The 24,649-nt window shown below is 44.5% G+C and overlaps 1 protein-coding gene across 2 annotated transcripts in view; it reads right to left on the minus strand.

Moving 5' to 3' along the window:
* Nucleotides 1-24,393, minus strand: part of ERCC5 (ERCC excision repair 5, endonuclease) — a 162,046-nt gene extending 137,653 nt beyond the window's left edge. Inside the window, exons 1-3 of one of the 2 annotated variants that reach the window (XM_085622541.1) lie at nucleotides 24,146-24,393; nucleotides 9,914-10,031; nucleotides 1,028-1,203 (exon numbers count right to left, since the gene is read on the minus strand). In XM_085622541.1, coding sequence (XP_085478667.1) covers nucleotides 1,028-1,203; nucleotides 9,914-10,001 — 264 coding nt within the window. In that variant the 5' untranslated portion in view covers nucleotides 10,002-10,031; nucleotides 24,146-24,393. The remainder of the gene's footprint in view (nucleotides 1-1,027; nucleotides 1,204-9,913; nucleotides 10,032-24,145) is intronic. The other variant, XM_085622542.1, reaches the window with a different exon arrangement.
* Between the last annotated feature and the right edge of the window lie 256 nt (nucleotides 24,394-24,649).

Below are 24,649 nucleotides of genomic sequence, written 5' to 3' on the forward strand. Positions count from 1 at the left end.
AGCCCCAGCTTCCAAGAGTGTGCATTTATGTTTTTTTAACTTGATATCTAAATCTAGGGAAGATCCGTTAATTCACAGTTCAGATAGCTTTAGAATTGAACATCTTCATACCAGAGCAGAGCACTTTTTAAATGTTAATGAATTGAAAACTACTGAACGGATTTACACCAAAACCAAGCAAAGGCAATTCCTTGTGTAAAGTTCTATGTACATCAAAAGTCTGATGCAATTCATTTGAGCTGGGTTTTTTTTCTATCAAGGAGCAAAAAGAACACTACGGGAGTTAAAATAGGAAATGGCACTTTTGGGCTCCCCTTCTATAAACAGGCCCCCCGCTTGTCAGAGCTGCACAAAACTTACAATGATGCACCCAAAGTGGATGTACAGTTTTTTGGGGAAAATTTACTGCAGATTTGTTGAATGGCGCCACAGTTATCAAGAAAACTATAAATGCCTTTTACACTAAAACTTTGATCTAACATTAATGACTGAGGCGCTATCGCCACCTATAACATATATACATATAAAGAAATCAAAAGTAGGATTGAATTTTAGTTATTCAACTAGTATATTAACAATGCTTTAATGTGCCAATGCATGTAGACACAACATTTGTGCATGCTTGAGTTTCGAAGCATTAGCACATTAGAGCCATTTCTGTTTGCTTTGTCAATGCTTGTTTTCATTAACTCAACAATCTTCAAGGACATTCTTTGAAATCTAGTAAGCATCACTGCAAACATCTGTGTGCAGCCACCAGTCACATGTTTGGATCTCGATGGTGCTGACTCAATTCTTCACACTTTTTGGGTTAATAAAATGAGCAGTGATTTCTACAATCGATGATACGAGGTACTACTATTCGATAGCAAGGTGATTTTTAAAACTACACATTGCGTCATTATTCAAGAACTTGAATTTTTTTTAACAATAAACCCTACCGCAGCAGTTATTTATATTTTCATCTAAATTTCGACATAAATGCTCCAGCTAAAAGAACAGGTTAGTAAATACAAAACATACATACCAAAGTACGTTTCTTCAACCCCGGTGCTTCACCGTCAAACACAAATATGGGGCGAATTCGAAAAAACAAAAGCTTGCAAAGTCGATGGAACAAAGTGAGGAGGTGGGCATTCTGGATGGCATTGCCCTGGCGATCTCGTGCTCCTTTAACAGCCTGATTCAGCCAAATGCTGATATCTTAACCAGTTAAGAAAAAACATAAGTTCGTGGAGCAAACACAACGGCTCACACAATAGAAATGGCCCACTACTGGGAAGTGAAATCCTAAAGCCCACAATTCCCGTTAGCGGCATGTGGCCTACATGCAACATTTGGAAGCAGGAAAGAGCTTCCCTAGAGGCAATTGGCTGGCCCTATGCGTTTACCTTCTTACTCCGAATCCTGATGGGCGGGTTTAGCAACTTACCTGCCACAGCAACTGGTAGTAAGGCCTAAAATCTAAATAAACATACAATCATAAAAAGGACATACTTTCAGATTCTATTCTACCTACAAAATAGTATTCATATAACTATACTATGTCCAAGAGTGAAAGTATTACAATAAAATGTAAAGCAAAGGTCTAATTCAAGATGGTCGGCAACAATTAACTAAGTCCCTCCAAACTGATATAATTCTAAGAACAGCAGAAAGTTCAGAGAAGCATGCTCATGGTGCTATGAATATGACAGAAAAGTCAATAAAATGCAGTGCGTACCAGCAAACTATGGTAATTAAGATTATGTTCTTCCTGTTTGTTACCCAACTTCCCATTTTCGTTCCCTCTCTGTTGTCAAGATCACTCAACTAGTAAATAGAAGTGGTTCTTAAAGTTTTGAGAACCTCCTCTTAAGCATGACTGGAACCCAAGGACCTCCAGTAACGCATTATTGGTTAATGTTAATGTTAAAAATACTTATAAAGCGCAAATGTTACCAAGAAGGTGTCCTGGCGCTTAGGGGAGGCCCACAGGAGGGCAAGAAGTAGGGAGAAGAGTTAATATTTAAACAAAAATGTTTTTAATGACTTTCGGAAGGGGAGGAGATCCGGCATGCTTCTCAAAAATAGAGGGAGAGCATTCCAGCCTTTGGCTGCATTAGCCACAAAGCCTATGCCACCCCAATTGGCCTTCTTTACCCTAGGGACTGTAGCCAATTTGGCGTCCGATGATCGTAGGGTTCTAGTAGGAGAATACCAATGAAGTTGTTGTGTTAGAAATTGGGGTCCCATTCCATGAAGGGCTCTGAAAACCAAGGTCAGAGCCTTGAATTGGATACGTTGTCTCACTGGCAACTAGTGAAGGGTCTTAATTTGGGTGGAAATGGAACCGAATCTGGGTATGCCTGCGAGCAACCTAGCAGCCGCATTCTGCAGAATCTGCAATTTATTTAGGGAGCCTTCATGTATCCTCAAATAAAGACTGTTGCAGTAATCCAATCTTGGCATGATGAGGGCAGTGATCACCGTTTGCTGAGCGGCTTTAGGGAGTAATGGCATAATTTTTTTGCACGATTTAAGTATATAGGAAGTGGTGGAATTAACTTTATTCACTTGATCCCTGCCACTCAATTTATCGTCCAGCCATACTCCAAGATTTTTTACTTTCCTTACTTGGGTAGGAAGAGGACCAAGATCTGACGGCCAACAGCCTGGAGACCATAAATTGGGGTTATTGCCAAACAGCATAACCTCCGTTTTGTTGGAGTTGAGTTTCAGGCAATTTTTTGCCATCCAGTCTCCCACCGCGGACATACAATTTTGAAGTTTTAAAGGTGTATGAGCGGATTTATCTGGAAGCAGATTGACCACTATTTGGGTGTCATCTGCATAGGAAGTTAGGGAGAACCCAAATAATTCCACCAGTGGTGCCAAAGAAGAGACATAAACATTTAAAAGGGTCAGACTCAAAGAAGAACCCTGGGGCACTCCACAGGGCAGTGAAAATGATTTTGCCTTGAAGTCCTCAAGAGTTACGGTTTGTACTCTATCCATAAGAAAGGATTGGAGGAGATTCCAGGCCGAACCCTTAACTCCTATCTCCGAAAGTCTCATCATCAAAATACTGTGATGCACGGTATCAAACGCCGCTGAGAGATCCAACAGGATCAGGGCGGCATTCCCTCCCTGGTCTAAAATATTTCTGATCTCACCTGTTGATTTTAGCAGTGCAGTTTCTGTGCTGTGACCCCCTCTGAATCCAAACTGAGTGGGATCCAAAACTTGATGGTCTTGCAAAAATTTGTTTAGTTGGGCATTGATGTTCTTCTCTACTACCTTTGCTGGGAATGGGATTCTCGATATGGGTCTAAAATTGTTTGGATCATTGACGTCTAGACTAGGTTTTTCTAAAAGAGGTAAAATTGACACATGCTTCCAGCATTTTGGAAAGTATCCATCTAAAAACATGTTATTAAAAATGGGGGTCAATATTTTTGAGATCGGTTCTACAGCAGTTAAAATGACCCTAGTTGGACATGGGTCATAAGGGGAGCCTGACTTAGTCTTCAACATTAACTTAGATGTGTCAGATTCTGTTAAAATAGTAAAATTCTGTAGGGATGGACTGTAAGCCAAGGAGTCAGAATGTGAAGGTACTGGAGTCTGAAAATTTTCCTTAATGGAGCTGGAAAACGAGACAAAAATATTATTTACCTTTTCGATTTTTATTTTAGCTATTTTATTACACAGTTCTTGACTGGCCTGAATAGGTGGGGCGCGCGGCTGGGCTAGAGTTTTTACTATTTTAAAGATCTCTTTGGAGGAGTTTTTAGCTATATTGATTTTATCTGTAAAGTAGTTTTGTTTTGTTTTTTGCAATAGGTGTTTATAGGTTAATAGGCTGGCTTTATAAATAGATTTGTCCTTTTCCTCATACTTCATCCTCCATTTTCTTTCCAGATGTTTGCACACCAATTTTTGATCTCTAAGTTCGGAAGAATACCAGGGGGCCGAAGGTTGTTGTCTGTTTAGACGAAGAGGCTTTAAAGGTGCCAATATGTTTCCAGCGTTTGTAAGCCAGCTTGTGTAACTTTTGGTAGCCTCATCTAAATTTTTTGGTACTGATGGTTGGGTTGAAGTAAGAAGTTGTTGTAGATCACCTGTTATTATCTTGTTCCAAGCTCGAGTTATTGAGCTTGTATTTTTCAATGTTTTTTGTGCCCCATGGGCAGGCAGTTTCAGTTCACTGATAACTGCTGAATGGTCTGACCACGCCAGAGGTAGAGTTTTTAAAACGATTAGGTTCCGATTATTAGAGAAAATGCCGTCTAATGTGTGGCCTGCTTTGTGAGTTGCCTCACTCACCAGTTGTTCCAGATTGGCGCTTTTCATTAGCTCTATGAGCTGTGTTGATTCAGTCGATGAGGATTCCAGGTGGTAATTGAAATCTCCTAGAATAGTGTAGGAGTCAAGACTGATACTTCTTTCAATTATATTTCCTACTAAAGTGGGGAAACATCCTCTGGTATCCGAGGACTCAAAGCCTGAGTCCAGGGTCTAAGCATTTTCAATAATTGGTACTACAAAACAATCCTCAAAAGTACACAAACAAGCTTTCATCAAACAAATACTAAAAAAAAAAAAAAAAAAAAAAAGCATTAATTCACGAAGAAATTTAACCAAAACGTCTAAATTTTAATGGGAGGTTTTGAGCTTTTCTAAATTCAACTAAGCTACTCATCATCCATTCTATATATTCTGTTTGATGTACTTGTACTGCTCCCAAAAAATCTGAGTATACTCACAATTTGTAGACTCCAAATTCACAGAACATCTTATAATTCTCAATTGTCTATTTTGCTTCTTTATTTATATAAACTTTATTGATCTGTTAGTATTATTTTATTTTCTAAGCAGTCGCAGGCCCCCTGAGTAGGTTTCGTGGACCCCCACAGGTAAACAAACACTGGCCTTCAGCAATAACACTTGCCTTTTTTTTTGTTTACTGGGGAAAGGGTAAATGAAACAAAACAGTGGAAAACGGAAAAAGATGTAGAAATATGCAGAAACACTGAAAGTCTCACATTATTCCAATGATACTAGGGGCAAGGACTGGAACGCTAATGTTTCATGCACTAATCTTTTGAATCCTTCTTATTTTCTGCATCCTTATTTAAGTAAACAGTCACTTGTACACTACATGTGCAATATACACACACACATATATTCACTGAAAAAAGCAAAGGCTACAGAGACATTATAGTCAGGCTTACATTTCATTCGCACAAAAACTGAAAAATTCTGCAGTTAACGTTACCTGAGCTAACTATAACTTATGCCTCCACAATGCACTGCTTATGATCTCACATAATACATCACTCATGACATGGTCAGTGATATCATTGATGACATCATTGATGACATCACTAATGCCAACATCCCATTACTAAGCGTTTTATAAATGTTTCTGAGACTTAAAGATATATAATAAACTACAGAATAAGTTACACTACAATTGTGTCTGTATTATATAAATTAGCCATAGTATTACTAACATAGCTCATCTGAGTGGCTGTGTGACTGTCTGTATCAGTGTGTGATTGGATGTCTGAGCGGCTGTGTGAGTGGTTGTATAGAGGTTAGTAGGTATGTGAGCAGCTGTATGGGTGAGTTAGTGGCTGCAGAGGTGTGTGAGAGGGTGTGAGGGGCTGTATGGGTGAGAGAGTGTGTGTGTGTGTGGCTGTATAGGTAAATGAGTGGGTGTGAGTGGCCGTATTGGAGGAATGGCTGGGAGGGAGTGGCTGTGTCAGTGGCTGTATGGGTAAGTGAGTGGGTGCGTGAGTAGCTGTATTGGTGAGTGAGATGCAGCATGAGTGGCAGTATGGGTGTGTGTGTGTGTGTGTGTGTGTGTGTGAGTGGCCATCAGGATGTATGAGTGAGAGTGTAAGTGTCTGCATGATTGGATGTGTGAGTAGCTGTATTGGTGAGTTAGTCGGTGTGTTAGTAGCTGTATGAGTGAGTGGATGTGGGAGTTGCTCAATGCTGGTATGGGTCTGTGAATGAGCATGTGAGGGGTTGTGTGGGACTGGGTGTATGAGAGGTTCTACGGGGTGTGGGTGGTTCTTGTAGATAAAATCATCATTGATGTCATTTGAGATGTCATGAGTGATGTCACGGACCATGTCATGAGTGATGTAATATGTGAGGTCATATGCAGTGCATTGCAGGGACGGAAGTTATAATTAGCTCAGGTTACTATAACTGCTGAATTTCTTTGGTTTCGTACGAGTGAAATGTCAGCCCAACTATAACGCCCCTGTAACCTTTGGTTTTTCAGTGAATTTTAATGTTTTTAAAGTTTCTATTTACTAACTATAACGTTCCTGTAAGCTTTGATTTTTTTCAGTGAATTTCTTTGTTGTGTGTAGGAGTAGCTGTATGGCTCTGCTAGTGTGTGTATGAGTTAATTACGGGCCTGTGCATGGCTCTGTGGGTGGCACTATGGTTCTCTGAGTGAGTGTGTCAGTGGCTGAGTGGGTCTTTCAGTGGGTGCATAAGCCTCTGAGTGGGGGAGAGAGTGGGTGCACAAGTGTATGAGTGGGTCTGATATTGGATGCGTGAGTATCTGAGTGGGTGTGCGTGTGCCTGAAAGGGTCGGTGAATGAGTGCATGAGGATATGAATGGGTCTGTCAGTGCGTGCATGAGTGTCTGAGTGGGTATGTGAGTGGGTGTGTGAGTCCTTGAGTGGGTCTGTGAATAGGTGCATGAGTGTCTGAGTGGGTCTGTGAGTTAATGCTCGAGTGTCTGAGTGGATCTTTCCATATGTGCACAAGTCTCTAAGTGGGGTTGTGAGTGGGTACATGAGTCTCCAAGCAGGTTTGTGAGGCGTAGCAAGGGGGGGCAGTCCGCCCCAGGAAGCACGAGTTTCAGAGGCAGCAGCCTCTCCTCCCTTTTACCTATGGCTGTCGCGGGTCGGCAAGGGCAGGAATCGCCAGCACCTATGCACTCTTATATTCGCCGTGGTGGGCAGCAAACGCAGGTGCCGCCATGGGGGGCATAAGGCCTAGCTATGCCAGTGTGTCTGAGTAGGTTTTGAGTGGGTGCATAAGCCTCTGAGTGGGTGAGTGTGTGGGTGGGTGTATTAGTGTCTGAGTGGATCACTGAGTGGGTACATGAGCATGCTAGGGTGAATGAGTGGGTCCATGAGTCTGAGTGGGTCCATGAGTCTCAAAATGGGTTAGTGAGTGGGTGTGCGAGTGCCTAAGAGAGACCGAGTGTGGGTAGATAAATATATTTTTTACTTTTTTCAGTGATATTCGCAAATGTGTTGTGACATACATGTGCAAACTTGTCACAATGTTACACGGGGCACGCTGACAATCACAACAAATTTGTGAATACTGCGAGTGGGAACAAAATACTGTTCTTTGACATATTATACTCATAAGGGGTTCCTCAAAGAGCTCTATATTCCTCTCATGGGGCCAGGGCACATCCAACCTGACTCGTTATGCCACTTTCTACCATTTGGTTTGAGTCCTGGGGACTGTTCCGATGAGGTCAAATGGAGGCCGCAACTCTCTGCTCAAGTTGTGGCTAGCCAATCACGGCAATTTTATTGGTGCGCGCATTCACAATTAATCGCAAAATCGTTGCAAATTGTGCACCAAAATCTAGATCTGTAGTCGTGTCTAAAGCTCCTATGGGAATTGACACGGGAAATTACATTTTTTAACCCCACCCCCTTTTTTTCAGCCCCCACTTGACATATCACCCCGAAATTTTCCATGCACAACAAGACTCACTGTGACACTTTTTGAGAACATTTCGTGAAGATTTGCCAAACGACACCAAAGATATAGACAAGTCAAAAAACACTTTTCAAATGGAAACATAGTCCTAACTATAACTACCTTCTGGCGACCGCCAATAGGTAATATATATACACACACTAAATTTTATACTTTGTGGTTGTCAGGCAGTTTGAGTATGGAAATCTGTGTGATGGCTGGCAGAGGTGCATGACTGACCGTACAACCTAACACACGGATTTTACAGGGCTGGCTCAGTCACAATCTCGGCCTCAGTGGATTGCCACACCTAATGGCCAGCCCCCACTGATGATGTGAATTGGCACTATGCCATTAAACGTAACCCTGGGTGCTTTAGAATTCAACCCGCAGTGCCCAGGTTCTGAAAGTCTACTAACAAAGCCTCACATACCCAACCCTTTCCAAACTCCTCAGTGGGTTGAGTAAGATCAGCAAACCACACTGACTCCACCTCACTCAGCGAGGAGCTGTGAAAGCATTGGGTTAACGAAGGTAGAGTCTGTGGTGCTGGTGGAAGGTGAGAGCTGAACCTTGCACAAATGCCTTAGGATGGAGCCAATGTCACAGAATCCCATGTAATAAACTGATGCACAACCGAAGCACCGGCTTTCAGCATCCAGTACTTCTTCTGTACTGGCATGGGGCATGAGAAGGAGTGCTGGAGGGGGCAACAGTCAGTGGCACTCATCAGGAAAAAGTTACCCACTCCCACCACAGACGCACATGAAGACGTGTTTCAGGGAGTCACTATCAGTGGCTCACATTAGCAGACATCACCCGCATCATGGATGTGGGGCACAGAAAAAACTTCTGGAGTGGGGGTCACAATCTACTCACAAGCAACATTGCATTTCACATAGCAACAGAACAAGCCTGAAAGCTACGTACTGTGGCTTGTAAGGCAAGCTACATCTCTGACCAGTGGGTAATAATGCCTGGTACTAGGCACAGGTGTGTCTAAAATCTTTGTCCTGCACCCAAATCTCCCCCAGCACCGCTAAATGTTATGGAAAGTGGCTACTCAGGCGAGGGACTAGCAATGTTTTATCTGAGCCAGTGGTTATCGATGGGGCCCACCTGCACTTATGTTTGGGGACTGGTACTTATTTTTCTTGATCAGGCTTTGACCCCAGAGCAAGAGAAGGAAAAACTGACAAGAGGAAAGATGAAGTAAGAGAAACACTGTGAGGGGATCACACAGGAACCTGCAAGAGTGACAACAAGGGGCAGGGTGTGTGTGGGGTGAAATAAAGAGGCATGAAATGGAATCAAGACTACACAGCCTTGGTATTCAGCAAACAGAAATTCGAGACTACACAGCCTTGGTATTCAGCATGCAGAAATCCAATACTGCCGGTCACTGGCTCTTGAGAAAAACATATTGCCCTGGCACTTATTTTTCTTTTTAACAAATTCAACACTTGACAACTCAAGGAGGGGGGTGTCATAAACCAAGGTTTCAACATATAGGTACTGTCACCTGTAAACATGAGCTTAAACAATGTGCCACAACACCAAAGTTCATTTGATCACTCTGGCATTTGAGCTAATAGGGTGTCACTTTTGTGACGCTTACCCATCAATAAGTTGTGCTTGTGCCCATACTACTGGTTGGTCATCACTCTTAGGATGCTGTTGTTTCCCATTATGCACACTTTGTGTGAAGATACAGAGTTATTTGTATATTAGTGGTTAATAATTGGTTTTAAATTGTAAAGCACTGGTATATTTGCGGTATAAATGACTTTGTTTGAGAAACTTTGTTCCAGGACTTGGGTATGATACATGTGTTTAGTTAATACTCTCTATAATTTGAGTAAATGATGAAAGGGCACAGAAACCAGATTTAACAGTATTTCCCAACAGATCTGGGCTTGCTGGCTCGTGGAGCAACAAGAGGAAATCATACATTTTAATTGTTGCCAAAGATGTTATAAGGTGATGTGCATCAATTTTTGAGAAAGACTTTCTAAACCCGTAATACATTTTTACAGGTATTGTGTTTTTCTTACTGACCACGTTTACATAAATATTGCGGGCCTTTAAATAACCCTTACAATACAGTTCACCATTTATGAACATTGGATAACTTGCAGAAACTGGTTTATGATTTGAATGTCTCTAATGAAAAGGATACCAACAGCAAGAATTTTTCCTTCCAATGTTTCTGGATTCACTGCTCTCCCGGTACTCTCAAGCAACTTCCATAATCCCTGGACTCCCATCTTGTTTTATCAGATTTTGCATTGACAAACCTGTAGGACCAAAACAACTACATATTTAAATTTGTTTAAAACATATTTTTATACAATATTTACATTTCAGATCAGATCTTTCAGCCAACACAGCCTACATAGTGTGATAGGCAATCAGTTGTACGCATGTAATTCTAGATCTCCAAATCTTGGGGTGAGTAACCTAACAAATAATGTATGAAATGTGTTTACACAGCAACCAAAAAAATCAACCCAAGTGACCCAAGATACAAGTTGAACAGAGTAGGTGCTAAAAGAGTGTCCTTACACACCACAGGGCATTTTCTCTCTTGTAAAGATGTGCATTTCAATCTGCAACAACTCCCAGAAATTGGTTGAAAAGGGCCATGAACACCAAAGCATTCTTCCAGGGCTGGTATAAGCCTGTGGTGGTCAAGGGCTCCAAAAGATCAAGAGAAGAAAAGTCTCAGGAGCCCTCCCTCATTCAAAATGTGATGTACATCAACAAATATATTAAGAGTGGCTGTTTCAATATGGTTGATTGTCCACTAGCATGTGTTCTTCACTGATAGACAAGATCAGCTGATTGTAGCTACACCTCAAAAGCTTTCCTGATCCATGAAACATTGCAAAGAAGTCTAAAGCTGAAAAAGAGTCTGGGATCAAAGGAGACTTTTGTCAGAATAGGAAGTAATCTGGACAAATTTTGGAAAAATATTGTTTGATGAACATCAGGCTGGTTCGAAAAGCTGGTGATGTTTGCAGGAAGTATATCTAAAAAGCAATTGGCAGGTTTGAGTCGTTTTACCCTCTTGGAGATTAACTTTTTGTAAAGGATGGAAAAAGTGAGCCAGAAATTACTAGTTTTAGGACGGAGCATTCCAATGGAAGTAGATTTGTGAGGATGTTTTTTACCTAATTAAGCTGAATTTGTGATTGAAATAGGAGAGTTTTATTAGCATTAAGAAAAAGGCGGGCAAAGCAAGGTCCTGGCGAGTCATTACTCACCAGGACCTTGCTTTGCCCGCCTTTTTCTAAATGCTAATAAAATCTCTCCTATTTCAATCACAAATTCAGCTTAATTAGGTCAAAAACATCCTCACAAATCTACTTCTAGATGGATGAAGTGGAACAGAGACCTTGCGGTTAAGGATTGGTGCATATTGGGTTTGCTCTGTAGTTTGGCTTAGGCTGTAACATAAGCCGTTTGTATTCTTATTGTAGGGTTTTGAACTTGGTATGGACTCCAGGAAGATTTGGAGTCCCAGCAATCAGTTTCAGTGTTGTATATTGATCTTTCTTTTTTCCAGCAAGTTTCATTGAATCAAGGTGGGCTTGTTTATTCCAATGCACATTTACAAAGAGTGGAGCAATAATGTCAACTACTGGGACAATTATATTATTATATTCCTTTAAATCTTACATCAATATTCACAGACGGATCAAGTTAACTAAAGTCTTGATGGGATGCATTCTAGAAGAAGAGGCAGTGTCATATTTCTCAAGGGCAATAAATATACAGATCTTCATGGAAAAATTATTGTGAGAAAAACTAGAAGTGGTAACTGCTGTGTTAAAGGGAATAGGAAAGCAATTAGAACACCCTGTTTGAATTAAAGACAAACATTTGATCATTAAAGAATTTGCAATGATGAGATCTTGAATTCCGCCTTTCTCAATAGCAGGAAGGGAAAGAATGCTCATAAATTTTACCTAGGAGCAGGAGACTTTCCATGGTGATGAATCTCGCATTGTCTAAATCAATGTTGACATATACCAAAATATGTTATTCATTGAAAGCATTAGGTTTACTGTGAGATACTCAGAGATTTAGTTGATGACGCTGAATTTGGGTGGCATTTAAAATGTGAAAAGAGAATGGATGAGGCCGACATTGAGATGACTACTTTAAGGCTTTAAAATGTGGTAGCAGTGGTGAAAGATATTCTGTTACAGTTTAGTGAGCCCTTTTATATAATACAGTACCATTTACTCATCTATGATCAACTATGTGTGTGCACTGAGCCAAGATTCCGTAATCCAAAATACGTCAAGCGCCTGTATATTAATGACGTAAGCAATAATAATCATTGACCTACCATCATTATGTAACACACAAGTAAGACTGTTATTTGTTGCTAGTTTATTGGTGGAATGACTGGCTGTGAAAAAGGTTGCTTGCTTTGGAACGAGTAAAGTATTTGTTGCATACTGACAGGTAGGTCAATGATTATTATTGCTTATGTTCAGGAAAACCATAGAGGGTCCTAAATATACCTCTGGATGCAGCACCAGCCTGTCCATCTGGAAGGCCGGCTCATCTGGGGGAAGGAAGACCCATTCAAAACGTAATGGGTGTCCCTTCGGAAGAACGCTAAGCGTTTCCTAAGTAAAGACAAAGACAGGGGGAACAAAAGGGGTTCTTTTGTATATTATGGTTCTCTCTTAAGTGAGATGCACCAAGAGTTCCTGTATCCAATTTGTAACCGACCCGTAACTATGGGGGGGAATGGAAAGACACCCTTTTCTTTATATAACCCTCACTCACTTTAATAGTGACAATCATTGGGCTAACCACAACTCCTAAAGGTCGGGGTGGGCTCAACCGTATTTCAGGGAGCACTTATGAGAAAGGTGTATTGGGGCGTAGCTTTATAGACAAAATTCCTCACCCACTCCTAAAGTATCTTTTATTAGTGGAGTGGGAGATAAGAATAAAAACACTATTGTAGGGTATTAGGATATGATGGTCCTATGACCCTAAACTAGACACCAACATTTTTCAGCCCACTCCAGTGGCCTAAAAAGTCTTGGGCTTTCGTCAGCGTGGGATGCGACGAGGTAACTTCCCCTAGAGACGTGAGTGCACTATAGGTATGCTACTTGCATAAGGCACATTTAGTAATCTTGTAGGAACAAGTCTAATACTTGCCGCTGGTTTCTTAAAAGGAATTACCCCACGTAAACAGGGCATCAGTTCCCAAGGGGGCATGTGGGGAGGCCTTGTAGTCACACATTCATCATAGGTCCGTCCCAGCCGCAAACTACTTAGTGCTCTTCTCCCCAGCTATTGATGGTAGACAACTGTGCCACTCAATGACACTTCTGAATATCTGGCAGGGCCACCTCACCATTATACCACCCCCTATTCAGATTAGGATGTGCTATTCGCACCAGGCCACCGTCCCAGAGCAGTGCCCCAATCTCACCCTCTATGGTCTTGAAAAACGATTTGTGAACTGGCTATGCTGTTATTTGCAAGATATAGAGTAAACAGGGCAGGGACATCATTTTAAACAGGGCAACCTTGCCCTAGAGCGTTAGAGGAGGAATCGCCAGGGCTGGACATCCCATTTCAATCTTTTTAGAGGAGGCAACAGGTTTTTAATAGAAAAATATCTCAGGGTTCATTGTGACATAGAGCACGAGATAGCGGTAGCCCTCAGTGACTATTATACCTGCGCAGTCGCGAGGAAGTCTTGGTGGTTGTCACTGCAGAATGTATATTTGGGATTTTCCCCAATTTATTTGCCGTTTGATAACTATCCAAGACCCCATTCAAGGTGTACGTCTGTTAATGATACAGACTTCAGTGTGGGTAAATTATCTCAACAGTGGTTGTTCACATCTGACACCCCATCCTCTCCAGCTGTTGATCCAAGTATAACAAAGTTAGTACAAGCGAAAGGCTCTCTATCACTGCTTTTCACTATAGACAGTGTCAGCAGCTCACTTTCCCTTTCAACTCCAATATCTGCTCAAAGAGATCCCTGTCCTTAGCACATACTAATGCACAGATCCTTTAAGATATTCACAATTATGTAATTCAATTACTGTACCTGGTACGTGTGACTTTGCTAAGCCTGGTTTGGCTTGCCAGTTAATGGTTGCACCCACTTCTTTTCCCCACACAGTACCATATATTCTTAAAGAAAGGGAACTATGCTTTTAGAAGAAATTCATCACGTGGTGGGTTGCGTCAAGGCAATGTTAATTTTCTCACTGTTAAAATTACTGTGAAATTTTGCAGTTTTACATTTTCTTAACCTTCTATTTGGGGTTCAGACATCCCCATTTGGTCAAGCTTAACTCTTACCCAATGGCACCTTGATAGAGTGACTCTCACCGAGCCCTTGGCTGGAAGTAACGCCCCACAAAAGAAACCCTGTAATGGCATGGGACTTGAGTGTCACAGGTTGTGGCCATAGAAGGTTTTAAGTGCCACTTGTGGGGCAGCTGGGAGATGCACTGTTGGGGTCCTTCCATACAACAGATGTAGGTGAGGAGTCTCCTGTATTTCCAACTGTTCAGTTGCGAAGCCAGAATCGGCTGCGCTGGTGAACTACCACTCTTTACGAAGATACAGTGAGATGCTCTGTAGTATGAAGGTATAAATCAGGAGGTCGTTAGCATATTGTGTGATCCTGTCAGATACCCCCGGTGCAAACTCCAGACCCCTCACAAGGCATCCACCTTCACCCATGGTGGAGCTTGATTGCAAACAGGATGACAGGGGCAGCCTCTTCTTGTCCCTCTGTGCAATGGAAATTGATTGGAAAGTGAGCCTCCCACCCTCCATCTCTTCTGAAGGTCAGTGTCCAGCAGACACGTCCAGGAGATACATTTAGGCCCAAACTTAAGCTTCGGCAACACACAAAAAAAATATATATAGTCCCAACGTAAAGAGCCATGGGCCAGATGTACGACAGACCAATTTGTGACTCGCAATTTGCTAATCGCAAATTGGGATATATAACAGGGTCTCAGACACTGTTAGCGATTCCTAATGGGGTCGCAAATTGCATACAATTTGCGACTCCATTAGGAATGGCTAGCACTCACAGGGATGGTGGCCTGCTGGGGATGCATTTAAAAAAGAGAAAAAATAAACATTTTTAAGGACAGGCAGTGGTCCCTGAAAAAATATTTTCTCACATACTCACAAAGGGGACCCCTTCCCGTTTGTGAGTGGGTTCCCACTGTAATTTGGACCTACACAGGCGGACCGTAAGTGGGAAAAAGGACGTGCCAAGCCCGCTCTTACCGGAAGTAAGCAGCGGTCTAGTGGCGGATCGAGCCAGGAGGGAGGGGCCAGTGACGAATACGGAAAAGAAGTGCCCAAATACGACGAGAGGAGGGAAGACGGTGTGTGCGATAGCATCGGAGGAGAGGAAGAGCGGGAGTTGAATGCAGAGCGGAACGAGGTGGCGAACGACGACAATAGAGGAGGAGAAGAGAGGGAGTCAAGAGCGGAGCAGAGCGCAACGGCGGAGGAGAAGAGCGGGAGACGTGTACGGAACAGACCGAAGAGAGGGACGGAGGAGGCACGAAGGGACCAGCACAGCGGGACGCCAGAAGGATACTGTGCACAGCGAGCATACCCAGCGGGCTACAGAAGGGAGAAGACGCCCGGGGTCCTGACGCCACGGCCCTGGAAAGGGGTCGTGGCCTGAGGCCAGTACCTCTTAAGGGATTGTTCTGGTGGGGGTGGTGGGGAGGTCCTGGGGGGCAGGGTGCACGGGTGTGTTATGTGTGCAAATCCCAACACCCACCTTACCCCTAACACACATCTTTTCCTTTGGTGACGGTAGCACGAGCCCCTTAACAGAAAGAAAAAAGGCCAAAACACTGACCCCATCCTCTTTTGTTTTCCTTCCCTTCCCTACCCGACGGCATCAAGAGCGAAAACGAGGGAGAAAACCAGAAGACCCTGACAGCCCGGCTCTGAGTCAAGGAGAGGACTTTTCCTTCCTTTGTTTTTATTTATTTATTTATTTTCTCTTCCTTCGTACTCAAACAACCTGACCGACCTTCGGCCTATAGCTTCCGTATGAGAACTCTGGACCATACTACCATATGTGCATAATAAAGACCAATTACTCCACTTCCTTACGTTTTGTGTTCCCTCACACCCTCGCAACTGCCCATGCGGCCACAAAAGTGGTGTCAGAAGTGGGATATTCACGCAAGTGTCGAATCATGACACAACCCGTGCCCCTCGAACATCACCTACAGCTGGTATTTGGGCAGCAGGTTCAAACCGCCAAACAAGACCGGGAAGCACTACAAGATGCTTTAAGGGAGCAAGCCACCCTGCTTACCTCAAACCAACGGGTCCAGGATACAGCTATACTGCGGCTTACAGACACAATAGTGAGCATCAGAGTACACCCCAACGTTCCTGGGTCCGTTCTCCAGAAATTCCAGGAGGGGGGAGGACCCCGATTATTTTTTTACTAATTTCGAGAGGGTCGCCACTACGGCGGCATGGCCTCAAGAGAGATGGAGTCAATACATAGCTCCTCTTCTATCGGGGGAACTCCAAGCAGCCTATCAGGCAGCCAACCCTGCTGGCACAACCACCTACGAGGAGGTGAAAAGAATCATACTTGAAAGGGTAGGATGTGACCAGGAGTACTATAGAAACAAATTCAGGAGAGAAAAATGGGCCACTGGTGAGAACCCGCGTGCCCTGTATTATAGAGTCAAAGACCTAGGACATCGTTGGTTAACCCCCCAAGTTTCCACAATGGAAGAAGTTACAGAAAAAGTGGTTTTGGAACAGTATCTGGACGCCTTACCTGCGACTACACGTTCATGGGTGAAACAACACCCTAATTTGACCTCTAGCACAGCAGTGGAACTTGCCTGTGCTTTCCATAGATCACCTGAGTTTAAGGCGGGTACAGCACGGAGCCCTTTTTTGTCCCCCAAGGGTACACCCCGACCGGAAGCAAAGGCCCAGGTGACTCCCCGCACTGTTTCCAAACCCTTCCAACCCTCTCCTGGTCCCAGCGGACAAGGACCGCAATGTTATCACTGCGGTGAATGGGGCCATATAGCCCGACAGTGTCCTCATAGGGCCTCACCGGCTGAACCTATGGATGTGGGATATTCTAGGGAACGGATAATGTTAACCGGAAAATGCCCCCAGCAATACAAAAAGGACATCCTCTTAAACGGAAAAAAGCAGAAAGCTCTCCTAGACACCGGATGTCAAGTGTCAGTAGTAGACCGGGCTCTGATACCCCAACCACACATCAAAGAGAACGAACATGTCTGTGTTACTTGTGTACATGGAGACACTAAAACGTATCCAGTAGCAGAGGTCCTTATGGACATATCGAGCGACCCACAAGTACGAAGAGTGGGGGTTATACCCTCTCTACCTGAAGCTGTGATCATAGGCACCAACCACCCCAGGTTCGAGCAGTATCTGGACGAGATTAAAAAAAGAAGAGACGTCTTGGTTATATGAGGCCCCTTTCCACGACAGTGACCTGGATGGGACAGTAGGAAAGGACAGGAAAAGTAAGAACGAAAGGATAAAAGACAAAAAACAACATCTATCGACATCCTACCATGATTTCTCTCTTTCCAACACAGGTCCAGTTGAACCAGCCCCAATTAGCTTCAGGTCGGCCCAGAGAGACGACAATACCCTTACACATGCCTGGGAACAAGCGCAAGAGGCAGAACCAGATCAGGTAGGACCCTACTTCTTTGTCAAAAGGGGGTTGTTGTATAGGTCGGTAAAAGGGGGGACACACTCCAAAACACAACAACTAGTACCCCTTCCCTTCCGCAAACACGTATTACACTTGGCCCATAATCAAACGGGGGTGGGCATTATGGAAAGGAGAATACACTACAATATCTTCTGAATAGATTCTATTGGCCAGGGGTGTACCGCGATGTAGCGAAACATTGTGCAGCCTGTGTGAGGTGTCAGTACACGAACCCCGAGGGTATAAAAAAAGCCCCCTTATGCCCCTTGCCCATAATAGACATTGCCTTCAAAAGGGTCGGCATGGACTTGGTGGGTCCACTTTCATCCTCGGCCAGAGGACATAAATATATATTGGTCATTGTGGACTATGCGAGTAGATACCCGGAGGCGTTTCTTTTGTCTACAATGACCACCCCGGCTATTGCCAGGGCCATGGTATCCTTCTATTCCCAGGTAGGTTTCCTGTCAGAAATCCTCACCGACCAAGGAACCCCTTTTATGTCTCGTACCATGGCCCACGTCTGTAAGATCTTGGGTATCCGTCAACTCCATACTTCTGTCTACCATACCCAAACGGATGGCCTTGTGGAGCGTTATAACAAGACCATAAAGCACATGCTTCGCAAGGTCATCTCCGAAACTGGGAGGGACTGGGATCAGAAACTGCCCTTAATCCTCTTTGCTATGAGAACACACAAGCAAAGATCTACAGGCTATTCCCCGTTTGAGATACTGTTTGGGAGAAAGCCACGAACCTTATTAGACATGGCAGCGGAACAATGGGAGGAGGAGGAGGGACAACCTCTAACCAAGTATGCAGCCGATTTAAAATCAGCAATCACTAGGATTTGTGGTCTAGTGCATGAAAATCTAGAAAGGACTCAAACCACTCAAAAACAGTATTATGACACGAATAGCCAGTTGAGAGAGGTTAAACCAGGGGAGAAGGTACTTCTTTAACTCCCGTCCTCAGAAACGAAGTTATTGACAAAATGGCAAGGCCCCTATACCATTGAAAAAAAAAGTCTTTCCTGTTACCTATAGCCTGTTACTACCCCAGCGACCTGGGGGCAAACAGATCTATCATGTAAATCTATTAAAGAAATGGGAAGACTCTGCAGAGTCGGAGGAAACAGGAGGATCAATACTATCCGTAAGCACCGAAAGACCCATAGAAATTTTTACCATGACCAAGCAGGACACCACAACCGAGAAACCCCCAACAGGAGACATATTATCCCCAGAGCAACAGTCCCAACTACAGGTCACACTAAACCGCTTTCCCGGCCTTTTTTCCGCCATGCCAGGGTTGACCTCGATGATTCAACATGACACCATATCTTTGGCCCCAACCATCATAAAACAAAAACCTTATTGGATTCCTGCAGCCCGTAGGGAAGATGTAGAAAAAGAAGTAACAGCTATGCTACACTCACAAATCATAGAACCATCTACAAGCAATTGGTGTTCCCCAATCGTGATAGTACCAAAACCGGACGGGAGTCTTTCTTTTTGTATAGACTTTCGTCAGGTTAACAGCACCACCAAATTCGATTCTTATCGATGCCACGGATCGATGAATTAATTGAGCGATTGGGAAAGGCCAAATATATGTCAACCCTAGACCTCACCAAGGGTTACTGGCAAATACCCCTGACACCGCAAGCCAGAGAGAAAACTGCTTTTGCCACTCCCTCCGGTCTTTACCAGTTTAAGGGTACTCCCTTTCGGCCTTCATGGTGCGCCAGCAACCTTCCAAAGGTTAATGGATCGTTTATTGAAGCCCCATATAGAATACGCTGCCGCCTATTTGGACGACAGTCGTATTTAGCCCAAGCTGGACAGAACATCTCAAACATCTGGAGGCTGTGTTTTCAGCCATTCAAGCCGCTGGTCTCAAAATAGACCCAAAGAAATCCCTATGGCCACTGACTCCATTCAATATCTTGGATACACGATTCAGAAGGGACTTATAAATCTCCAAATGAGCAAAGTCGAGGCCATCAAAACACTCCGTACTCCCAAAACAAAACGTGACATACGCTCCTTCCTGGGGTTCGTTGGTTACTACAGACGGTTTATCCCTAATTTTTCTTCCTTGGCCGGCCCCCTAACCAACCTCCTGACCAAAGCCCACTCCTCCCGAATAACAACCTGGGGTGTCACACAGGAAAAAGGCTTTCAGAACCTAAAAGATGCCATTTGTGCAGCACCAGTGCTACATTGTCCTGATTTTCACAAACCGTTTGTTTTACAAACCGATGCCTCGGGGCTAGGTCTGGGCGCCGTGTTGCATCAGCCTGACTCACATGGTGATCTCAAACCCCTCTTATACATTAGCAGGAAACTCTTTTCCCGGGAGATGTCGTACTCAACAATTGTAAAAGAGTGCCTAGCCATTAAATGGGAGATCGAAGCTCTTCAATATTACCTGCTAGGACGACCATTTACAGTACTCACTGACCATGCCCCGCTCACCTGGCTTGTGAAAAACAAAGACTCTAACCCACGTATAATGAGATGGTTCTTAGCACTACAACCCTTTTCGTTTCAGACCCTGCATTTCCCGGGCCCCCGACAAGTCTGTGCTGACTATTTGTCCAGAAAACCCTCCACTGAATGGCCCCACCGTCCATTCCTAAGGGGAGAGATGTGTAATGAGGACCTGCACGGGGCAGACCGGAAGTGGGAAAAGGACGTGCCAAACCCGCTTTACCGGAAGTAAGCAGCGGTCTAGTGTCGGATCGAGCCAGGAGGGAGGGGCCAGTGACGAATACGGAAGAGAAGTGCCCAAATACGACGAGAGGAGGGAAGACGGTGTGCGATAGCATTGGAGGAGAGGAAGAGCGGGAGTTGAGTGCGGAGCAGAGCGAGGTGGCAAACGACGGCAATAGAGGAGGAGAAGAGAGGGAGTCAAGAGCGGAGCAGAGAGAGAGCGGAGAGCAACGGCAGAGGAGAAGAGCGGTAATGTGTACGGAGCAGACTGAGGAGAGGGACCGAGGAGGCACGAAGGGACCAGCACAGCGGGACGCCAGAAGGATACTGTGCACAGCGATCATACCCGGCGGGCTAGAGAAGAGAGAAGATGCCCCGGTCCTGACGCCACGGCCCTGGAAAGGGGTCGTGGCCTGAGGCGAATACCTCTTAAGGGATTGTTCTGGTGGGGGTGGTGGGGAGGTCTGGTGGCGGTAAGGTGCACGGGTGTGGTATGTGTGCAAATCCCAACACCCACCTTACAGCTAACAAACATCTTTTCCTTTGGTGACAGTAGCACGAGCCCCTTAACAGAAAGAAAAAAGGCCAAAACACTGACCCCATCCTCTTTTGTTTTCCTTCCCTTCCCGACGGCATCAAGAGAGAAAACGAGGGAGAAAACCAGAAGACCCTGACAGCCCAGCTCCGACTCAAGGAGAGGACTTTTCCTTCCTTTGTTTTTTTTTATATTTATTTATTTTCTCTTCCTTTGTACTCAAACAACCTGACTGACCTTCGGCCTATAGCTTCCGTATGAAAACTCTGGACCATACTACCATATGTGCATAATAAAGACCAATTTCTCCACTTCCTTACGTTTTGTGTTCCCTCACACCCTCGCAACCCCCCACACGGCCACACCCACCTACTTAAAGTAAAGTAGACGCCCCTTCCCAATGGCGGGAGGCGCAAATGTTGTTTTGCGAGTCAGTGACTCGCAAAATAGCTTTTGTACATGCCATTACCCTTTTTTGCGGTCGCAAACTGAAGGATCTCCCGTTTGTGGCTGCAAAAAAGGGTTGTACATCTGGCCCCAAATGCTTTATGAAAATTCACCAGCAGGAACGCGTGGGCTCCTGGTATTCTATGGGTCAATGCCAGTTTGTTATGTACCCACCGAATGTTGTGTCGTGCAGCTCTCTTAGGCATAAAGTCAGATTGATGTGTGTGGACTAAAGTGGTAACCATGGAGTGCAGCCTGTTGGCAAGGACTTTTGTCCAGACTTAAGCCTGTGTGTTTAACAGCAACCCACTGAGCTATCCATATACAATACAGTTCTGTAATATGCTGGTAGACTTTCTTTATAGCAGGCATATTAACCCTTTGCACTAATTTATGCTGAGAGGGAAAACTGCCAGTAAAGAACACTGTGATCTCTCTTCAGTGGAAACATTAATTACCCGACTTATCTGTGACTTACCAAGTCTCTTAATGCTGCGAAAATAAACCCTGCTGCCTTGTACTGTTATGCAAGGATATTAAACCCTTTGCACTAATAAATCTGAAAAACTACTAGTTTAATTAGACAAAACTCCGACCTTAGATGGCCCTGCATTTACAGCACAGACAGACACCTTTAGCGTGCACATTTGCATGGCGCTATGCTGTGCTAGAGCCCCCTCCCCATTCTCGTAGTAAATAATTTTAAATGTCAGCAGCAGTAAAGTATTATATTAATATGCGACTTACTAAGTCTCTTGATAGAGTTATCCACTTAGAGAAGCTGCTGGCGTGGTACCGCGGACATCGTTAGCCTTTCTCCGCTTCAGAGAATCAGAGTGAGCGGTGCTGCACTGCCTCAGCCTGTGCCACCTCCTCCCACTATGAGAATCACCCTGTAGTGGTGAGTCCGGGGCACAAGTTAGGCTCTACCTGGGCAGGGCACAGCAACAGCACAAGGCGAGGTCAGGAGGAAGTGAGCCGGTGATCAGTTCACCAACACCAGCTTCCTCCTTTTACTCTATGCCCTGCAGCAGGGTGCACAACAGATCAGCAATTAATTCCTGGGTGCCCTGGGGCCCGGCTGGCGGGCAGGAAATTCAACATCCTGGCACAGCCTGGGCCCACCGGACACGGCTCATCCCCAATCAACAGTGTGTCCACATGGGACATGACGCAACCTGGGGAACATCTACATGAAGCAGGTTCGGTGCTAGTTTGAAGAGCTTCTTTGGTATATCAAATAAAGCCTTCTATAAAATCAGACCGGATAATTAATGCATTTGGTTAGGAAGGTAGCCGGTGCCTCTGCAGAGTGAAGTTAGAGACGATCAGCAAGAATCTCTTCAATCCCATTGTCAGGGCACCGATCCTCCCATACAGAGAAAGTGCAGGAAGTGTGTGAATCCCCTGCCGGTGCCCCTAATAAAATTTCTGTGCTGAAAGCAATACGCTGCACTTTCTACTACCTAAATGCTACGCTTTGCAAATCACACAAGCACACTATGGCACTAACTATACTAAGCAGGCAAAATTCCTCTAACCAGAGGAGCAATGTTAACCCCATGATAAGGATCTGTGCCAGCCACCTTTTTTTAACTGTAGCCGCCTGCTCACTAGTCGCGCTGCAGCGTCATGAAGGTAATGTCACTAATCATGCTGCAGCGCCTCTTGGGTGAATTTCTGTTACTTTGTAGCAGCTTGTAGCTGCAGACTCGACCCCAAGCCCTTCGGAAGCAGCATGCACTGCACACTCCCAATCCAGACAAACAAACAAACCAGTTAACGTTTCAATAATCAGTAAGGTGCAGGATTACTTAGAGCTGCTGACAAGACGCTATTATGCGTGACTTCGCATTTCAGTGTAGTGATGCAGACCACCACACTGAAATGTGTTAGTCTAACGCCTGATGCGTGGTGTATGGCAGGGCTGGGTATGGAGGACTGCATCTAACAGACCCGCAAAGTAAGTGACACCAGAGGCGCAACTAGAGCCAAATTTCGAGGGGGGGGGGGGGGGGGGCTGAGCAAAAATTTCGGGGGGGGGCTGAACTTTAAGTAATTGGCAGAGTGGAGCTGCAGGGGCTCTTAGAAGGGGTGAAACAACAGCAAGGCCTCATTAACATGCAAATGGTCTTTTAAAGACCTGTGAAGTGCTCGGGTGCGGCTGCTTTTTTGCCCGGGAAGGTGTCTCATCCCGGGCTGCCACACACGACGGGGGGGGCTGAAGCCCTGTGAGTCCAATGGGTGTTGCGCGCCTGAGTGACACTCAGTAAAACCCTCGGATACATGGGTGTTTCCACCCAGCCACATCCTACCAGTTACGTCACTGATAGGACATTACAGGCGTTAGACGTACAAACGCAAAAAACGCAAGAAAAAGTGAGTTACGTTCCACAAAGCCAGTGGCAGCAACGGTACGGAATGCATTCTAGGTCAACTTTCTGAAACTCCCCAAGAGGTCTTTCGGATACAACTGAGCTGTCTGGTAGGCTGCGACCTAAAATGTTAACTCCCAGTCTGGATGAACACAGGGGGTACTGACGAACCTCTAAGTGAGACAATTGTGTTGTACCTAGGTGGAGCTGAAACAAGATGCCTCACTCCTGCTTTAGTCTTAAATTTATATCTTTTATGTAATTCATGCACCCTTAAGTCCTTATGTAATGTAACTGGTTCTATTGTAAAGAGCTCCGACACCTTCGGGTAAAGTTTGAGCTATATAAAAAAGCATAAAGATACAATGCGTCGGCGCCCCTGAATGCATCCCGGAGCCGACAATTCACACTGGGACATATTCACCATGCTTCGATGTGGCCTGCATGGATCGGATTTTACAACAGCTGATGGATCTGCCTCGAATTTGATCCGTCTAGTTTCCTGCAACTCATCGGGACAAGTTTGGGGCGCCAACTCCGCTGTATCATTGTCCTAAGGTGTCCCACTTACCGTCACCAAGCTCACCTACTCGCGCTGTTCAGCCCCAGACGCTTTTCCACCCAGCAGCAGTACCTCTTCCTATTGCTTCTCATGTCTCCAGTGACAGCAGCAGTTCGTTGCTAAACACAATGTGAGGACCCTCTTGTATAAGGCAGCGGCAGCACGCTGTCACAACAGCCTGCCCCTGCCGGGGACAGTGCTACAGACAGTACAGAGAAACAGACTTCGAATAGTTCTTCCTTGTATACTAAAATGGCGCTCTATTATGTCGGTGTACCATTGACTAGCTTTCTATCTCAAACGTGTCCCATCCTTTTAAAGAAACGAGAATGCACCCAACGTACTACACAATTAACGACAATGCTTCAAGGAATAGAAAAAGTTTAATCTGGTTGTGGTTTGGCTAGAGATATTTATATCAAATTATGACAGTGTAGCATTATAAGACAGGAACAATCGGTGTATCTAATGTATTATTGTTTTATTTTCAATTAAACCATTTTGACTTCGCGG

Source organism: Triturus cristatus, chromosome 8 (genome assembly GCF_964204655.1).
Source record: "Triturus cristatus chromosome 8, aTriCri1.1, whole genome shotgun sequence".
Lineage (NCBI taxonomy): Eukaryota > Metazoa > Chordata > Amphibia > Caudata > Salamandridae > Triturus > Triturus cristatus.